General features: G+C 29.9%; 6 protein-coding genes across 6 annotated transcripts, besides 7 other annotated features; 4 read left to right on the top strand and 2 right to left on the bottom strand.

The window, feature by feature from the left end:
- Positions 1 to 125: 125 nt before the first annotated feature.
- Positions 126 to 152: a sequence feature (AT_rich).
- On the bottom strand, positions 147 to 4,280 carry CMU_027700 (uncharacterized protein; the record flags this gene model as incomplete). The annotated part of the gene is made up of 1 exon (XM_002140073.1): positions 147 to 4,280. One exon carries the CDS (start codon positions 4,278 to 4,280, stop codon positions 147 to 149), a length of 4,134 nt encoding a protein of 1,377 aa, XP_002140109.1.
- A 366-nt stretch (positions 4,281 to 4,646) lies between these two features.
- CMU_027690 (thyroid hormone receptor interactor 13, putative) lies at positions 4,647 to 6,203 on the top strand (the record flags this gene model as incomplete). The annotated part of the gene is made up of 1 exon (XM_002140072.1): positions 4,647 to 6,203. One exon carries the CDS (start codon positions 4,647 to 4,649, stop codon positions 6,201 to 6,203), a length of 1,557 nt encoding a protein of 518 aa, XP_002140108.1.
- Positions 6,204 to 6,598: 395 nt separating this feature from the next.
- Positions 6,599 to 9,553, top strand: CMU_027680 (alanyl-tRNA synthetase family protein; the record flags this gene model as incomplete). Its single annotated transcript, XM_002140071.1, has 1 exon — positions 6,599 to 9,553. The coding sequence occupies one exon, from the start codon at positions 6,599 to 6,601 to the stop codon at positions 9,551 to 9,553; it is 2,955 nt and encodes a 984-aa protein (XP_002140107.1).
- Positions 8,610 to 8,632: a sequence feature (AT_rich).
- Positions 9,554 to 9,711: 158 nt separating the features above from the next.
- On the bottom strand, positions 9,712 to 10,131 carry CMU_027670 (60S ribosomal protein L23, putative; the record flags this gene model as incomplete). The annotated part of the gene is made up of 1 exon (XM_002140070.1): positions 9,712 to 10,131. The coding sequence occupies one exon, from the start codon at positions 10,129 to 10,131 to the stop codon at positions 9,712 to 9,714; it is 420 nt and encodes a 139-aa protein (XP_002140106.1).
- Positions 10,132 to 10,620: 489 nt separating this feature from the next.
- On the top strand, positions 10,621 to 13,914 carry CMU_027660 (uncharacterized protein; the record flags this gene model as incomplete). Its single annotated transcript, XM_002140069.1, has 1 exon — positions 10,621 to 13,914. The coding sequence occupies one exon, from the start codon at positions 10,621 to 10,623 to the stop codon at positions 13,912 to 13,914; it is 3,294 nt and encodes a 1,097-aa protein (XP_002140105.1).
- A 66-nt stretch (positions 13,915 to 13,980) lies between these two features.
- Positions 13,981 to 14,031: a sequence feature (AT_rich).
- A 327-nt stretch (positions 14,032 to 14,358) lies between these two features.
- Positions 14,359 to 19,016, top strand: CMU_027650 (uncharacterized protein; the record flags this gene model as incomplete). Its single annotated transcript, XM_002140068.1, has 2 exons — positions 14,359 to 14,474; positions 14,594 to 19,016. The coding sequence occupies 2 exons, from the start codon at positions 14,359 to 14,361 to the stop codon at positions 19,014 to 19,016; spliced, it is 4,539 nt and encodes a 1,512-aa protein (XP_002140104.1).
- Positions 14,502 to 14,535: a sequence feature (AT_rich).
- Positions 17,282 to 17,324: a microsatellite.
- A 37-nt stretch (positions 19,017 to 19,053) lies between the features above and the next one.
- Positions 19,054 to 19,110: a sequence feature (AT_rich).
- A 106-nt stretch (positions 19,111 to 19,216) lies between these two features.
- Positions 19,217 to 19,234: part of a sequence feature (AT_rich) that runs on past the window's edge.

Raw genomic sequence — 19,234 nt, 5'->3', positions numbered from 1 at the left:
GTGTTATATGCATGTTATAGAAATCATATCACTTATAAGGGGTGCATTAAATAAGTGCATTAGTTTGCAATTTATAACATTAGTTATTTCAAGCTAATTTGTGGAGATTATTGTATATATTTCCCTAATTAATTAAAAATTAATATTTATTTCCGCCTTCTAGAATGAATATAGTTAATTACTTCTTCTTCGCTTTCTAATATTATTTTTCCACCATTCATATTGATTTCATGGAAAGGAGAAGCTATTGATTCCAATCGAAAAGATACAGACTTCAGATCTATAGTTGCTTCACTTGCATTTGATGTTAGGGTTGATTGCAGTGGAGAATTGCTATTATTTGTAAAACTGTTAACTACAGATTCATTCTCATCAATAGAAATATTTGAAGCATTATATAGTGAATTTGTAGTTGGTTTATTTGTCTTCATTACTACTACTAATAGTTCTACAAGTGTGCCTTTCTTCAATTTATCAACAAATATCGATAAATATTGCACTGGAGCCAATCTATATTCACATCTTATACCATTAAGCCATAGCTGTCTAGCAAGACTCAATACTAAAAGTTGTAATTTATTTTTTTGTGTGACAACGACAACTTTTGGATAACATGATTGCAGGAGTATTAATGGTTCTATTAATATAGTACTTGAATTGATTGCAATACTTGTATGCTTGCTTAGAACTTGGCTATAGCTAATTCCATTAATCAATCCACCAGTTTTGCGAAACTCCATTGAATGAGATCTTGCCATCTCACTTGTATTTTTCATTATTAGTTCAATAGCAATTTCACCTAGGATACCATACACACTAGTTATTAAAGAAGAGCATGCAGTGTTATTCACAATGCTTCTTGAAGATAATGCTGATTGGGGATTATTAATTCGATCGAAGTTATAATAGTTTAATTGAGGTTGCAAATATTGTAACTGTGATAGAGATGAGGAATTTGGTTGTAAAAATTGACTTAAGGAATTCTGTAGTTTCTTGTCATATCTTCCACCCATTGCATATATAATGTCATCGTCACTTCTGTTAGAGTTTATAATATATATTAATCCAGTTACATCATAAGTAAATTGATCATATTCCATTAGAGGGTCAAAGATAAACTCAGCACGTGTCCTTTCATCAGAAATGAATCCTGATGTTAACGTCATTACTTCAATCGCAATTGTCAACATCTTAAATAAATTGTTGGTTTCCTCTGATTTCATGTAATTCTGTAGTTTTTCGTAAAGTAAATTCTCGAAAATGTTGTTGAGCTTAAATGAGCCATCACCTCCAGGCTCCCAATTTATCATGAATTTTTGTCCCAATATTTGCTTTAATTCCATTAAGCTGTCTTTAAGATGAATACATGAATCTTTCCGCATATTTTCATATATTGCATGAGGTGATGTTATTTGGTTTGAGATGGATCTACTATTGCTTGTTTCAGAGGATATTGCTGAACAATCATCAATTAAGGCCAAAATTAAAGGTGGATAAGTCCACCTCACTATAGGTGTATCCTCCCAATAATTCATCCATGGTATAATTAGTCTAATTGAAAGTAGCAATGTTTCCAGTTCAGTTAGAAAGATTTCATAGGATATACCTGAATTTGTTAAATATTTCTTGCAATCTGAATCTGTTAAGGTATCACTTTCTTGAGAAAAAAGTAAGATATCAAATGTTAAGCCTAAGTTAGATCTTGGAGGACCAAATGTTATTTTATCATCACTTTTAGGTTGTTCATATATGGATTGTAAATTATAACGTTGTATAATGGAGTCCGTTGATAAGCTTGTATTTAAATTGTTGCTTATAGTAGTTCCCGATGCAGAATTACTATTCGAGTTAAGTTCTTCAAATAGTGTACTAACCATACTTGCAATACAATCTGGAATGGACACGGGTAATGCTAACAGAGTATTAGATATATCCAATAGGAGATGCGGATTTCTTGTTCGATACTTACTTTTTATAAGTAATTTCTCAAAGTTGGATGGTGATGAGTAATTTAATAGAGATTTTGATACAGGGTACAATAAAGGTATTGAAGAAGGAATAAACCCATGAGTTTGTAAAACATCAGTTATATTTGTTTTAACAATATTATTTATTGTCAAATCCATCAAGTTTAATTTTTCTTCTTGTTGAATATCAAACAAAAAGGCAGCTGAGCTTATATCATCTACATATCTTGAAAATAAGGTATTCATTGTAATATTACTTTCATAGGTATCTGAATAATTTAGCATTGATAGATAAAGTTCAAATGAAACTTTGTCAACAGAACATGGTAAAAGAGTACTTCGGAGTATCTCGTTTGCACTTTTTAGTGTGTCTTCTTTGTGTAGAAGTTTATACATTACAATCAGAGCAGACTTAGGAATTTGGCATAAGACTGATGGAATTTCAGAAAACTTGTAGTGATCTATTTTACTACCTCTCTCTTCATTTTCACTTACAGAGTTACATTTTTCTTCCAATAATTGAATTTTATCCGATAATATCCACTGAAGCAAATATTCTGATGTATTACTTGTTTCATCAATTTTTAATGCAGATGTCCACATTTCAATAAAGATCATTCCAATACAATATAAGTCATATTTAATTGCATTTTCCTTCGAAAAAGATTTAAATATACTTGTAGAATCTTTAGTGAGGTGGTCCCAAGAAGAAGTCAACATATCCGATGGTCCAAATAAAAAATTTGATACCTTTATGGAAAATCCATATAAATCACTATTTAAATAAACACACTTAGAAGACAATGCCATATGGTATACATCTTTTTTATGGCAATATGAAAATAGCTCCAAAAGTTGTCTTAGTAATGACCAGATTATGTCTGGTTCTTTATGAGATATTTTCCCTTTAAAAACCTCCTCATACAAAGTTTTACTGTTACCTAGTGATTCAGATTGTATGAAAAAGAATAGATTCTTAGTTGCACGAGTTTTCTTATCAAATGTACTTTCTATCCAACATTGATAATACCTTGTAATACAACGATGTTGCAGCATTGCTAATGATGATATTCGACTGAATATTACATCTCTCATAGATTCATTTAAAATTGGTGGAATCTTATATCTAATAACATGGTAAATATTTTGGTCTATTTGATGTAAAGCACTAGTACACAGGACAAAATCAGATTTATATATTAAGTTTAAGGGCTGGAAGTCTCGGTAAAATCTTGATGATAATAAGAAGCCTTCATCCTTGCTTATATCTTCCTCAAGGAAAACAACTGATGAATCATTTTCCTGGGAAATTTCATCTGATTTTAAGTATTTTCCAACTTTTTTTGAAGAATTGCATGATTCTGTATCACCTAGCAAAGCATCATCCAGAGGTCCCGATTCAATATTAGACTTCCTACCATAAAATAATTTTGCCTCTACTTTCTCGGAAAACCTTACAAAATTTCTTATTGACAGTGGATCTATATCTTCAGCTGAAGCAATAGATGGGTTTTCTTCAGTGTTAATTGTCATACCATTTGATGTAGTCTTCGAAATATTGTTACTTTCCAAATGTTTCTCAAATTCTTTCTGATAATTAACACGCCTCATTTGTTCCCAGAGATCTTCTGAAAGTTGCAAATAATTACACAGATCATCGAGAACTACTTCTAAATGTTCTAAAACTTGGAAAATACATTCTTGATTTCTACTTCTATTACACAATATAGTTACAATTCCATCTTCCAGTTTATTTAGTATACTCTCGGGAAGTTCGAATGAAAACTCAAATATTAATGTTGGATTCTTGACAGGGTATATCTGAGGATAACATACGGATAATCTGGCAAAAATACGGTTTCTACGCCAATAACGCCGGTTTTTAAAGGATACACTATCACTTGCATTTCTTGACAATACTAAACTATATAACACTAATTTACTATTAAAGCAGTTATCTTTTATATCTAGAGTAGTTAGTTCCGAATTTGTCACTTCTTTAGGAATAAAATAGACTTGGTAATCAACATCATTCTTATCATCAAAATAAGTTTGGTAAATTGAGGAAAATTGTATATTAGAGTCTGATATTCCAGAAGCTCCTGGTACAATAAACCCACCTCCATTATGAACTATTATATTACCGTATATAGCATCAAGTGCAATGACCTCATTTATTTGAATTAAGAATGGATCGTCACCGTCAATTGTTTGAGGCTTTAGTGGATACAATGGAATGCTTACTATTTTACCTTTTATATCAGAATTAAAACCATCGTCTAACTGATTAGGTTTTTCATTTACCCTTACCATTAGCGTAAGCCCCTTTTTAGTTGGCAATTTTCTTATTTTGTATACTAAGTAGCCGCTAGCGGCTATGGATAATTTTTTCTAGACTAACAATTTTGAGATTACCATTGCTATTAGTAATAATTATTGGATTTAGTTTGACTTAAATATTCTAATCTGATTAATTTTATAATCTAGTAAAAATTACTTATATAAACTTTGAAGTGCCAATAATCCTCCCCAAAGTACATGTACTGAGTACCGGCATGCATGTGAAGGAAAATCTGACACTTTAAATATGCAAAAATATAACAAATAAACGACCAGAAAAATAGCTGATATTAATTTTTTGTAATAAAATAAGGCAAGATATATATATTTGTATTTAAAATGGAATATCCTGCAACAATACCTGCATCATTAAATAGATCAAGTAGAGCTACTCCCAAAATTGAATACAGACAAAATATTAAGGAGTCTCAAGACTCTTGTTTAGATTTAGTTGGAGATTCAAGCTCAACTGCAAACTTTGGATATACAAATATTATTGATTCTAGCACTGACTTGAGGAATACCGAAAGAGAGTACACTAGTATAAATAAAAATATATGTAAAATACCACTTTCAGTTGAAGTCTGTATTCACGAAAATATTGAGATAAGTAATGATAGAGAGATAAATGGAATAAATCGTGATATTATAGCAAGGAGAATTGAGAAATATCTTTTATTACAAGCTAGTGTTAAACTAGGGAGAGTTGAAATTTGTACAATTGGTGATTCATTTTTAAGGAAAATTTGCAAGGATATTGTTTTATCATTAATGTGTCCAGTTAAACTGATAGAAGAAAGGAATACCTGTGAGAATACATGCGATGAGAGTATAATACCTATTTATCAAGTAGATCCTATAATTTTTATATACCAACTAAATAATCATAGTTATGAGTACACCTTAGAAGAATCAAATGGAGAGGTAAATAGTTCAGATACTCCTATATGGCAGCACTGGGAGTTGCCTAATGAATCATTTCATGGACTTTGGGAAGCCTTGCATTATGACACTGGAATTAAACAGCAATTGTTGGATTATGCAAGTGCTAGTTTGATATTAAGTGATCACAGTATTAATTACAATGTTATAAATTGGAATCACCTCATACTTTTGTATGGATCTCCTGGAACAGGAAAAACATCAATTTCACGTGCCATAGCGCAAAAAATTGGGATAAGATATTCATCAAGATATGACTCAATTCATTTAATAGAGATAAGTGCACATTCACTATTTTCTAAGTGGTTCTCAGAAAGTGGAAAATTGGTAGTTAGACTTTTCACGAAAATTAGAGAAGTCTTAGAAAATTCAAATTCATTTGTTACTTTAGTTATTGATGAGGTGGAAAGCTTAACAAGTGCTAGGAAGCAGTGTATGTCGAGAAATGAACCTTCAGATAGCTTAAGAGTAGTAAATGCACTGCTTACTCAAATTGACAGCTTAAAGAGATATCCAAATACACTAATTATGACAACAACAAACATACCAGATGCAATTGATGATGCATTTTTAGATAGAGCAGATTTAAAAATTTTTATACCACTACCATCTTTATATACAAGGTATTTAATACTTGTTGAATGTATTCAAGAGTTTATTAAGAAGAATGTTATATTAAATAAAAGAGATATTCCAACTGAATTTTTATCATTCCGAGATGTTATACAATTGAAACAAGATAATATAATGTGTCATAACTTTAATATTCAATATTCAATGTGTGTATTGAGTATTGCAAAAAAGATAGATAAATTTTCTGGGAGAAATATCCGAAAACTTCCATTTATTGTTTTAACACATAGTTATCATTACGGAATTCCCATTAGTATTGACAAATTTATGGAAAAATTGGAATACTTTATATCGAACAAGAGAAATTCACTACAAGTGTAATGGTCTAACTGTATTATCAGTCTCAGACAAGCTAGTTAATTTGGCTAAGGGTACTATTAGTAATTATTAAAATATCTACCTTAAAAATACGAAGATACGGACACATATACAAAACTTCTAATCATTATTTTGGTATCAAGATATTACATGAAGTTATATTAATATATCCCTAATTTGTGGGTTCAATATTGGAGATATTCCATTATTACTCAGGGTTTTAATGAAACTGTCCATCCCACCGCGGTTGATGCTTACAGTTTACAAGGGACGTGCAAGTTATAGTCTAAATTAGATAGAGTTTTTGAACTTAGCTACTATAAGTTGAGATTTTACAATAGAAATACATAGAAACCAAAAGTCACTTTGTATAATCTCAAAATAATTGTGGTTAAAAGATGTGTGACTCAAAACCTTCAAAATTAAAATGGACTGGTAAGAATGTTAGACAACAATTTATAGACTTTTTTGTGAATAAAGCTAATCATAAGTTTTATAGATCAGCTTCAGTAATCCCACTAAATGATCCGACTTTACTATTTACAAATGCTGGTATGAATCAATTTAAATCTATATTCACTGAAACTGTTGAACCAAATTCCGAATTAAGTAAACTAGTTCGTGTAGTCAACTCACAAAAGTGTATTAGAGCTGGAGGCAAACATAACGATTTGGATGATGTTGGAAAAGATGTGTATCATCACACCTTTTTTGAAATGCTTGGCTCGTGGTCATTTGGTGACTATTTTAAAGAAGAAGCAATTAAATGGGCATTTGAGTTACTAACTAAAGTATATGAGATCCCTAGTGAAAGACTATATGTAACGTACTTTGGTGGTGATGATAAACTCCCAGCATGTCCTGTAGATGAGGAAGCTAGGGATATATGGATGAATTATTTACCTAAAGAAAGGATAATTAGCTGTAGTGCAAAGGAAAATTTTTGGGAAATGGCAGATGTCGGTCCTTGCGGACCATGTTCTGAAATACACTTCGATCGAATTGGAGGTAGGGATGCTTCACATTTAGTGAATAAGGATGATCCTAGTGTTATTGAAATATGGAACTTAGTTTTTATGCAATATTATCGTGAGACTGATGGATCGCTAGTCTTACTACCAGCAAAATGTGTTGATACAGGTATGGGATTAGAAAGATTAGTTTCTGTACTACAAAATAAATTGAGTAACTATGATACAGATTTATTTATACCAATATTTAATCAAATACATAGTATTTTCCCAAATATTCCTCAGTATAAAGGTATGGTAGGAGATAAAGATGACCCAAATAAAATTGACATGTCATATAGGGTCATTGCAGATCACATCAGAACTCTGTCAGTAGCAATATCTGATGGTTGTATTCCAAGTAATGAAGGAAGAGGATATGTTTTAAGACGCATTCTACGACGAGCTGTCCGCTATGGTCGACAATACTTTAATGCTGGTATGGATGGAAATATGTGGTTCTATAAACTAGTTGACAGCGTTTCTAATATACTTGGTGATTACTATCCTGAAATTGTTGAGAAAAAAGATACAATAAAATCTGCAATATTTGAAGAAGAAAAACAATTCTCTAAAACTTTAGGTAAGGGAATCGAAAGATTCAATAGAGTTACCAATAAATTACTAAAATCTTCTAGTCCTATCAACAGCAAATTGAAGAATATTCGACTAATCTTCCCAGCAAATGAAGCGTTCCAACTTTATTCAACATACGGTTTTCCAATGGATTTGACTGAGCTGATTGCTAGTGAGTTGGGGATGGAATTTGATCATGAAGGATTTAAAAAATGCATGGAAAATCATCAATTAGCTTCAGAAGGTAAATTCAACAAGAAATTAGATAAACTCGTTTTAAAACCAGATATCCAACAGCATATTTTGTTGAAATATGGGTTGAATTTGACAGATGATATATATAAATATAATCTTAACAATGAGTGTTTTGGTAAATTGTTTGCTATATACAATGGACATGAACTTATTGACACTGCTACTTGTTTTCATGGTATAGTTGGTTTAATTTTTGACAAAACATGTTACTACTCTGAATCAGGTGGGCAAGTTTCTGATATAGGATATATTGAGTTATGGGAGGACAATTTGAACAATTTTCAAGTTATTGACTGTCAAAAGTTTGGCAATTATGTATTACATATTGGAGTTGTTCTTGAAGGAAAATTTTCAGTTGGGGACTCAAATTGCCACTTTTTAATTGATAAAGATAGACGTGTGATGACTATGAGAAATCACACTGCGACTCATCTCCTGAACTATGCTTTGAGACTACTGTTGGGTGAAAAATGTGATCAACGTGGGTCAATAGTTGAACCAACAAAATTAAGATTTGACTTTTCCGCAAACAAGGCCTTGAATATCAATGAAATTCAGCAAATTGAAGATATTATAAATAAAATTATTAAAGATAAACAAGAAGTATTCTGCGATGTTGTACCATTGAATATAGCTAAAGAAATCAGTGGTCTAAGAGCTATTTTTGGAGAAGCTTATCCTGATCCTGTTCGTGTACTTTCAGTTGGTATACCTGTAAATGAACTAAATGACTGCAACTTTGGTGCTAGTAAATCTTTACATATTAAAACATCTGTTGAGTTATGTGGAGGTACGCATGTACTGAACACATATGATATCGGTTCATTTATTATCTTAAGTGAAGAAGGTATAGCAAAAGGTATTAGGAGAATTGTAGCAGTAACAAACGATACTGCAAATGTGGCTGAAGACAATACTTTAATTTTAACTTCCAAATTTGAACAGTTGAAGAATATATTTGGAAAGGAGCTAGGGAAGGAAATAACGAAATGCCGTGTATTACTTGATGAAACACGCATACTACCACTGATTAAGAGAAAATACCTCTCCCAATTTTTAGATAACCAATATCAGAGAGTTTTGGATGATGCCAAACTAAAACAAAAAGAACGACAATCAGCTGCTCAAAAAGTTGCACAAGATATATTATCTCAACTATCTAAAGATTTGAATATTGGAAATATCTTAGTGCGCAATATACAAGAAGTCGATGGAGATATTAAATGTATTGAAATTATTTCACAATACATAATTAAGGAATTTCCTAAAGTGTCATTTATGCTACTTACAAGTGGATCCTGTAACAAGAATGGCATTTCAGCCTTAGCAATAGTACCTCAGGGTGAAGGGAAACTATTAAAAGCAAATCAATGGCTACACTCTACTCTTGAAATATGTGGTGGAAAGTGTGGAGGTAATGAAAATAAGAGCATTGGTTCATCTAAAAGTAGTATTGACAATATTGATGATGTTGTTAAATTTGCAAAGAATATAGCCATGAATACTGAATAGAAAGGAGTTAACCCCTTACTACTTTTAATGCACTTCCTATTTCATCTAGAAATATCGAAAAAGAGAAGTACATAGAAATAACACCCCTCCCTATAGGGCTTGAAGTACATAAGTATTTTTAAATATTACCTCTTCCTAGTCTAATTTTATACAATTATCTACACAATTGATGGCGCAGCTGCTGAGATCTTTGGCCACAGTTCAGCACATTCCTTACCTACTGGACCAGTAATAGCTGAACCTTTCATTTCTCCCTTTGGATTAACAATAACTCCTGCATTATCCTCGAAGTAGATAAAAGTGCCTTCTGGCCTTCTAAATGCCTTGCGCTGACGTACCACAACTGCTGGCCATACCTTTTTACGTAAGTCTGGCTTTCCTTTTTTAACAGTAGCTAGAACCATATCTCCAATGGATGCAGCTGGTAGACGATTTAAACATGAGCCTGTTCCCTTGACAGCAATAATATACAGATTCTTGCCACCACTATTATCACAACAATTTATTAGAGCTCCAACATTCAAACCAAGAGTTATGCGCATTTTGGCACCACCTGCAGCACCACGTCCTCTCTTCATTTTAAAATTTCTGGAGAATTTGATATTATAATTAAAAATATGATAGATGTTGAAGTTACAGACCGCTACTGTTGAAAATATAATTCAGGATGAGACGGCTCAGTATTTGCTTACTTTGTTTTAAGTTAATGTAGACGTGACAAGAATAAGGCGCTAACACTACTGACGTACTCTGCATGAACTTAAGCTTATTATTAAATAAGGGTAATTGACTCATATAAATACTAAAACTATAACTTGAAAAATCAATTTTTTCTGTATTCCACAAAGGGTATTTATATTATAAACTCTTTTATAGCTATATTGAAAACCAAATCTTGTTGTTGTTATGCTACTTTTTACTTAGAATATTTTACCGCTGTTGTAATAAATACCAACCTAATAGGTACCAAAAATAAGCCAAGTAGCGGGACATTGCGGGAAGGTACCAATATTATGATCCATATTAACTGATACAGTGGAACTGGTTAAATTTATGAAATATAGTAAATGACCAATATCTCCATTAAGCCAATTGACGATGACTTTTATATTGGGAAGGTATTAAGTATAAGTAATTGTCGAATATGGTTCGATTTGGGAGTACAAGATGACATGTCTTTATGGAAACTACTTAATTCCTCAATAGAGTTACCCCATATGATATTGCTTACTAACTATTCAATTTCTTGTATTGGAGGTTTACCACTTCTTGCAAAACTTTTGAAGAAGCAAAGGTTTGAAGGAGATATTGTAGATATACCAATAATATGTACGGAACCAGTATTTCGATTTGGTCGTGTAATTTTATATGATACGATCAATCATATAAATTTACGTGATCGTGATAATGGCTTCCAATTTACATGTAGTGCTGAAAATGAGGATTTTCTGGAATCTCCATATACAGAAGATGATATAGATTGTATAATGGGTGATAATATATGTAGATTGAGATATTACCAATCATTCGAAATCCAGTTTATTTCTTCTGGAAATAAGGACAATTCCGATCTTAAAAGTATATCTTTAAAAGCTTTGCCCAGTGGTATAGATATGGGATCTACTATGTGGTATATAACACTGAATACATCTAGTGGGAGTTGGGATATACTATATGCAAACCAGATAACATCATCTCCTTATTGGCACGTTACTCCAGCTGATATATGTCGTGTTAATTGTCCAGATATATTTATAACTAGTATATTACCAATTCATATTGAGAAATCTGCATTAACAAGAAGCTTAGTAACTTATGAACAATCTAATCGTTGGAAGGCAATTAAGAACTTTATTCATACAATATTGCGTTGCTTCAAGAAGAATCAGACAGGTTCTATCTTGATTCCTATTGAATTTGATAGCTTACTACTAGAATTACTGTGCTATATAGATGCTGTATGGAATAAAAGTGTCATTTTATACCCCATAGTTGTTGTGTCCCCTATGAGCTCTTCATTTATACTCTCAGCTAAAACCTTGATAGAATGGATGAGTCTGGATATTCGGTCTGAATTCTGTAATACAAGATTTAATCCATTTCATGGTCTTAAAAATATTTTAATTGAAAATACACTAAATAATGTCCGTACTGGGCCCTCTGCAAAATTACCAAAAGTTATATTTGCTTCTCCGGCATCAATGGATTATGGTTATTCTCGAGAATTATTTGCAGATCTTGCATCAAGTCCTAATAATTCAGTTATATTTACAAGAGAACCTAAATTGAATACATTTGCTCATAAGGTGTGGTTGGAGAGAAAAGAAATAATAAATAAAGTACCAAGAGATTCTAAAGAGGATTTAGGATACACAAAACTTGAATTGCCAATAATTCGCTTCATCCCATATAGACAAGATGAACTATATGCCCTATACTTGTCTCAGAAGGAATCCAAACAACCTAATAGTATTGATTCTATTAAAGATACTGAAAATGATAAGTCTAATTCTGAATTTTCAGATATACAACTAAATCCAAAAGTCGAAGAATCTAACTTTTCTCAAGATGATACTTCTTTATTGGAATACATGGAATTTCTTTCTAGAGTCGGCTCTGGAGTTCCTGGAAAAGAAACTATTGAAAGTATTCAACAATCAGGTACAAACATATCAAATTATAAAGGTTCTGTAATTGGTACAATATCTTCTTTAGGTAATGCTAAACAATCAGTTTTGCCAAACTTGACCGATTTTAGACCAAATCTCTTTATAAATTCGAAGATCGAAGAACTTCGTTCGACTCTTGTTCCTATACAAATTGTAGACGATCCTGATACACCAAATCAAATTATAGATATGGATAACAATTTAGATATTATTAAAGACTTGGAATCTGCCTCCTATAAAAATACAAATTTACCTCAAGCAAAGGATGAATATGGATCATTTATTGATGAAGCTATAGTAAGGAATATTGCAGAGTCTTGGAATGAAGCTTCAAGTCAAGACATCATAAATTTAAACGAAATAAATACCATAAAAGATACTCAAAACTTGTCATATGAACATGGAATAGATATGACTCATTTTGTAGAAGTTTTAGCTTCAAAGAGACGCCGTGATCTTTTAAATATAAACGAAACAGATATATCCTTATTACCTAACTCAAATGGGACTGCTTGTAGTAACTCCCAAGTACAGACAATAATTACAGTTTGTAGTACGAATAATGTGGAAAATAGGAATTCCGTATATTTATCTCAAAACTCAGTTCAAAATAATACAGCTTTGCCGGAATGGCGTTTACACCTAAGACAGATTCTTGGTGGCCCTGAGCCTTTTAAAACTAAATATGAAGTTCTGAATATTGAAGTTCAATGTCAATTTTTTGTAACAAATGGTCTTTACGTAGAAAATGACATAATGTCTTTAGTTCCACTTATTAATAGCTGCTCACCTAGGAATGTAGTCCTCTTTCCTCCTCAAGAAAGATTTTTGTTATCCAAAATACCTATTGATATAGAGACTAGCTTTGGAGCAATAAAGTCCTTGCTTCTCTCAATACCAAATACACCTGAGAATATTATAACTATGGATAATATAGAACAAACTGTTGATCTAAATCTCGTGAGGAATACAAAAGATATTCAACTTTCAAGAGGTATTTGGGATGAACTATCTACTGGAGGTTTTCAATTTATTCCAATTGTACCTTCACCTTCTGCTGGGATAGCTTCAGAGAATGAATCAAATCTTTTATCTAGCTTTGCTGCAATAGGTCGAGTTAAGAATTTGAACTTGAGCTTTGTATCTGGATCAAATGAAATGTTGGATTCAAATAATGTTGAGAAAATTTGCCTTGTTAGAAAAGATGAAAATATATCTAAAAATGAAGATGATGAAAAAAGTACTTGTCAAGAATTTAATTCTAACTCTTCAGAAGTAACTAATAATGAAGTTACTCCCTATGGATTTCTATCAAAACTCATTGAACAAAACAAAAGATTTAAATTTGATATAACAAATACTGACACAGATGAAATATTTGTATCTAAGTCACGTGGTCTTAGACACTTCGTTTCTGAAATGAAGAAACAAGTTCCTTTACCATTTGTATATTTTGCACCTCAAGGAGGTAGTGTCTGTATTCATCAGGTAGTTGCCTTGGCATCTTCTAATCAAGTTTCTGAGAGCAGTGAAAAGCTCCCTGCATATTCTAAAGATATCAATATTCAAAAGGGTAATTATAAAGCTAATAAATTTTTATGTGATACAAATATTTGGGATATTCACGCTACAATTCATCCATATTATTACATTGCTAGAAATATTTTAAAAAACCAATTTGCTACTTTGTAGAAGTTAAGAGATTTTCTATAAGCTTTAAATATATTTTGGACAGATATATTATTAAATATTAGCAGCTTATTTTATATATTTTTTTTATATAATTTGTTCTTATAATTTACTTTTAAAGATACTAATGATTTTATATACAAACGAGCTTTGTATTAAACCTTCTATTTAACTTTAAATTATACTTTATATTTATGATAGAATCTTTAGATTCCATGGTTATAGATTAAAATCTTACTTTATTTTGATTTCACAATGTCACAAATTACCCAAATTTGTGTAATATGGCTATTTGCCAATCATAAATATTTAGATCTCAGTGATATAGTAACGCGTTATACCGCCCAGTACCTATGTTCGTTACTAAGGTACCGAAAATTCAAGTATTACCTTTAACTGGTTAGAACTATAAAGGTTAATATAACAAGCTATAAATCCTAATATTTTATGTATGATCAGAAGAGATTACTAGGTTCCACATATATTAATTCAGGAACCAATGAAATAAGTAGAGATGAAAAATTTATTGTTCCTTTGTCATTCCATGACGAAAAAAAATATGGGTATGTTAATAAAAGTAGTAAATTGTGTATAATTAATCTATTTTTATATATTATAATATTTCTATACCCCTTTATTAGCTGTATACATGAATAATCACCTCTTTTCCATAACTTTATAGACGAGTACCACTTCTCGTATCTCCTGAAGTGTTAGCAAATTTATTATATAGAGATCAAGAGGCAACATCAATAGAAGTATCTAATATGTTAATTCCAGATATACAACCAATATATTTTTATGTTACATATGATCTCTTGGGTGAATCAGTTTACTCTGGTGGAATATCAATACTTGATTCTCTAGTTAAGGTATCTGGTTGGTCTCTAATTCGCCAAGATGTACTTATTAAAATAATTAAAAAAGATGAGGAAATTGCAGTTGATTATGTAGAAATGACTTTACCTGAGGTTCATATCTCACCAAGAGATTTATGGTTTTATGAAAGATCTTTAATAGGTAGTATTTTGTATACTGGAGTTCCACCACTAACATCTCAACTTTCACCTTCATACTACCCTCCATTAACTATTACAAGATTACTAAGAAATACAGATATGTCATTGAACAATTCTTATAGAGTAACAGAAAATATGTCATTTTCTTCTGGATTAGTTACTGAAGAAACAAAATTTTTAATAAGACCAAAGTCTCAACGAATAATAATAATAATATTACTTTCTACAGAACTTTGGACTTTTTCAAATAATGGGTTTCCTTCATGGAGAAGTATATTATTGTTTTTTCAAGAATACTTATCAACTAGTAAATCTGGAGGCGAATCACATTTTATGTCTATTGTATTAACATATAGAAAAAAAGTAGATAAATCTGATTATTATGAAGTTTTCTGGGAAGGTCTTATGTCTCATTTAACAAAGTCAAATAATGGAATTAATGATTTTTTAAATATGTTACGTGTTGAGCTTAATACATTTGAAAAACGGATAATATCATCCTTAGATATTTGCTCTTATTCTGAATCAAATGTCCTTGAATCCATAAATTTAGCTTTAAACCAATTAGATAATGACTTTGTAGATAGGTCACTAATATGGACAGGTAAAAATATAAAGATTTTAAGTGTTGGTCCTCCATTATTAATAGTTGATGTAAATAATTACAAAGATATCTTGCATTTAGCTAATATAACTGAGAAACGATTTCTAAGATATTCAGTATCTACAGATTTTATTTCTTTATCTCAACTTAAGTGGTATTACTCACCATTTTTATATGTTGTAGAATTCTCAAGTACTCAAAGAGTTAAAAAAATTGTCGAAACAATTCCATTGAAGTTACCAATGTTGATACACTACTTTATATATGAATTTGGAAAATATGAAGATCCAAATTTACTTAACATTGAATCTACTATTGCTGTTCTAGATCAATATATTATGGATGAAGATACTGATATTAAATTCAACTCTTTAAATCATAATCTTGGTCTGAAAACAAGTAGAAATTATAATCCTAATTTTTCAACAGGTCAACAAATAATAGTTTCTGGAAAAGAACTCAATGCAATTTTTAATTTACAAAATTCAACCAAAACTATAAAATCTAGAACTAAGAAAAACGAATCTAGTTTTGAACATAATGATATTAAAAATAAGTTAAATACTAATACGAAAAGTGATTCCGAAATCCATATGCCAGAATCTTTAAATTTAATACCTCCAATACAAAAACCTAAATACATTCAACCATTTCTTTCTGATCCTAATTTTAATAATAAAACTCAAGACCATAATATATCATTGAAAGAGTTGCGGATATTTAATTTTTACCAAAATGAGCTATCTTCCAATTTATTTTCTAAATTTGATACTATAAAAAGTCACTTTGATCAATTTCTACCAATTATCTCAATAAATCCTTTAAATCCAATTGACAGGAGGTATATTAAATGGCATAATACATTTATATCATGTTCAATGTTTGATATAAAATATGGGGGAGTATTTATGTCCTCAATACTTCGACCAGTTTTACTACCTTTAATTACTAATTTTAACTTTAAAATTACTCGTAAAATGCCTAGAATATCTAATTGGACAATTACACCTAGAAGAGAACTTTTTATAGCCTATTATTGGTCTAATCATTTAATTCAAAAGTCTATGAATCAAAAGTCGGAGATACAAACAAAGAATGCTTCAAATGACGAAATATCTAGTTCATGGAAAGAAGATGAATTTAATAAATCAGAACACTTTCTATATAAAAAAGAGAAAATATATAACTCAAGATATACTCAATTTATAGATGAAACTCAAAAAACAACTTTTAATATACCTGTATCTACTTTTTTATTACCTAATACATCATTATTAACTACAGAAATTCAAAATAAGGGTATTAATTCATCTAATATAAGTATTTCATCACCTATCTACAAATTATCAAATCAGGATTCTGAAATTCTTAGATCTATATTTAATGATATTATAGCTCATAGATTATGTATGGCATTTCAACTTATATCTCCAAAATATAGTACAGGAATTAAACATGTAATTAATCATAATACAGTTCAAATGTGGACTTGTTGTAGCAGCTTTAACTCATCCTTTGTAAATAGTGATAATGTACATCAACTTTTACTTTTAGATGATAATAATATTATGGTAGAAGTTATGAATTTAACAGATAATATACTAAAATCACTAGAAACAGATCTTGCAAATACAGATAAAGTTGAGGACGAATTAAATAAATATAATGTTATAACTAACAATTCTGATTTACAAATACAAAATTACAATTCAAATTCACAATTGAATATAATATTTTCTCTACCATCTATAATAAAATATGAATATAATATAATAAATAAACAATATAATCAATTGGAACTACATAATACATATTCTTATAAAAGTTTGTCATATTTTTGTGACCCTTCACCAGTAAATTACAACTTTGTAGATGAATTACTTGTTTGGCAAAGAGATATTCCTTTTGTTACTCAATTTACACAAGAATCTTTTAAAGAATTATCTTTTCTTCAACAATATTCAAATCTTTCAACTTATTCAATTATACAAACAGTAGATCTTGCTATTAATTATATACACTTTGCAGTTATTGCTCACTGGAAAAGTTCATCTATAAATCCCATCATACATGGAACTAACAACGTAAAAAATATGAATTTAAATACAGATATCTCAAAAGAAGGAAACATACATTCACAAAATCTCCATAAATATAATTCATCAAATTCTAATAATTCAAATAAAAATTATTCTCATTTAGAAAATCAAACCCGTTCAGCTTGTTATTCTAGTGAATTTGAAGAATGTTGTGGTCATCATATAGTATCTAGATGGTTAGATATTATATCTATTGGTAAAGATCTTAATCAATTCTATTCTTATTTTAAACCTAGTAAATTTAATCATAGAGAATCTATTAAATCAAATGGAGAAATACTTGACAATACAACTTCAAATCATTTAAAATCTAGTATAGACTTAACTTGTAATTATGTTATATCTATTAATAGAAGAATCTATCCTAGAGCTGTACGTCTTAAAAGTTGCTTAGAAAAACTTCTTTTTGTAAATGCTCCTCCTGATCATCCAAAAATATTAGATATTAATATTATTCAAGATGCAACCTTTAAAAATCAACAATTTGATGAACAATCTGACCAAGAAATTCAATTCAAATTAAAATCTGTACATAAAAATAGATCTAGGCATAAATTCTATCGAAAGAGACAAAATTTAGATAACTCATTTGATTATAATGTAAAATATAAAAATCTTAATCCAAATTCCTTAGAAAGTCATAAAAAACATTCAGATTTACCATCAAATATGAAATCTATGAGGATATTAACTTCTTGGTGTGATCATTCATTATGGAATAATCATGCAAATATTACATCAAATTCTATGTCAAATAATCCACTACTTAATTTACCATCAGTTCATCCAGTTCATTGGTTTGTATTATATTATGATTCATTATGGTATCCACCATTACCATTTAAATTTTCAATTGGGTGGGTATCTTGTCCTGCTGCAGCCATTTCACGTATAATTAAGAAAATCAGATCATTTATTATTCAGTATAGATTTAATCTTATCCAAATACCTGCATCCCAAATATATTGTTTACCTGAATTACCAGAGTTAAATAATTTATTAATCCTTCAATCACTACCATTCAATTATCCAATTATATTTGATATATCAGAAGATAATCAACATAATTTATATAATAAAATGCAAAATCACCTTAAAAATTTTATTTTACCTCCATTATCACTTCAACTTGTACATTATACTATAAATAAAGATCAACTCAGAATTTTTCTTATAGATCCTCATGGACTATATAGTCTAGAATATAATAACAAATGGGTAATAATACGTCCAAACTATAAACAATCCTTCTGGAAACATCTTATATATCATGACTCATCACCTATATTAAGTTGTACATGTGGTAATTCTATTTTAGATGAATCATTGAGAAGTAAATTACTTCGAGATTCTATTAGAATTATTAGAAATATTCTAATTTAATCTACACTACTAAATTTATAATGAGAATTTATCTAAGATTATAAAATAATTAAAATATATAAATTTGATTATATTTAAATATCTTAATAATAAACAGAAATTAGCTACATATATTTTTTTGTTATAAAATAGCGCCTTTTAGCGCCATTTTATATTTTAATATTTGTGAATAAACTAAAAATTAAAGTATCAAAATAGGGAATAAAATTAAATATAAG

The sequence above is a fragment of the Cryptosporidium muris genome, genomic scaffold (genome assembly GCF_000006515.1).
Source record: "Cryptosporidium muris RN66 scf_1106632353999 genomic scaffold, whole genome shotgun sequence".
Lineage (NCBI taxonomy): Eukaryota > Apicomplexa > Conoidasida > Eucoccidiorida > Cryptosporidiidae > Cryptosporidium > Cryptosporidium muris.
This window is presented reverse-complemented; position numbering and strand designations above follow the sequence as displayed.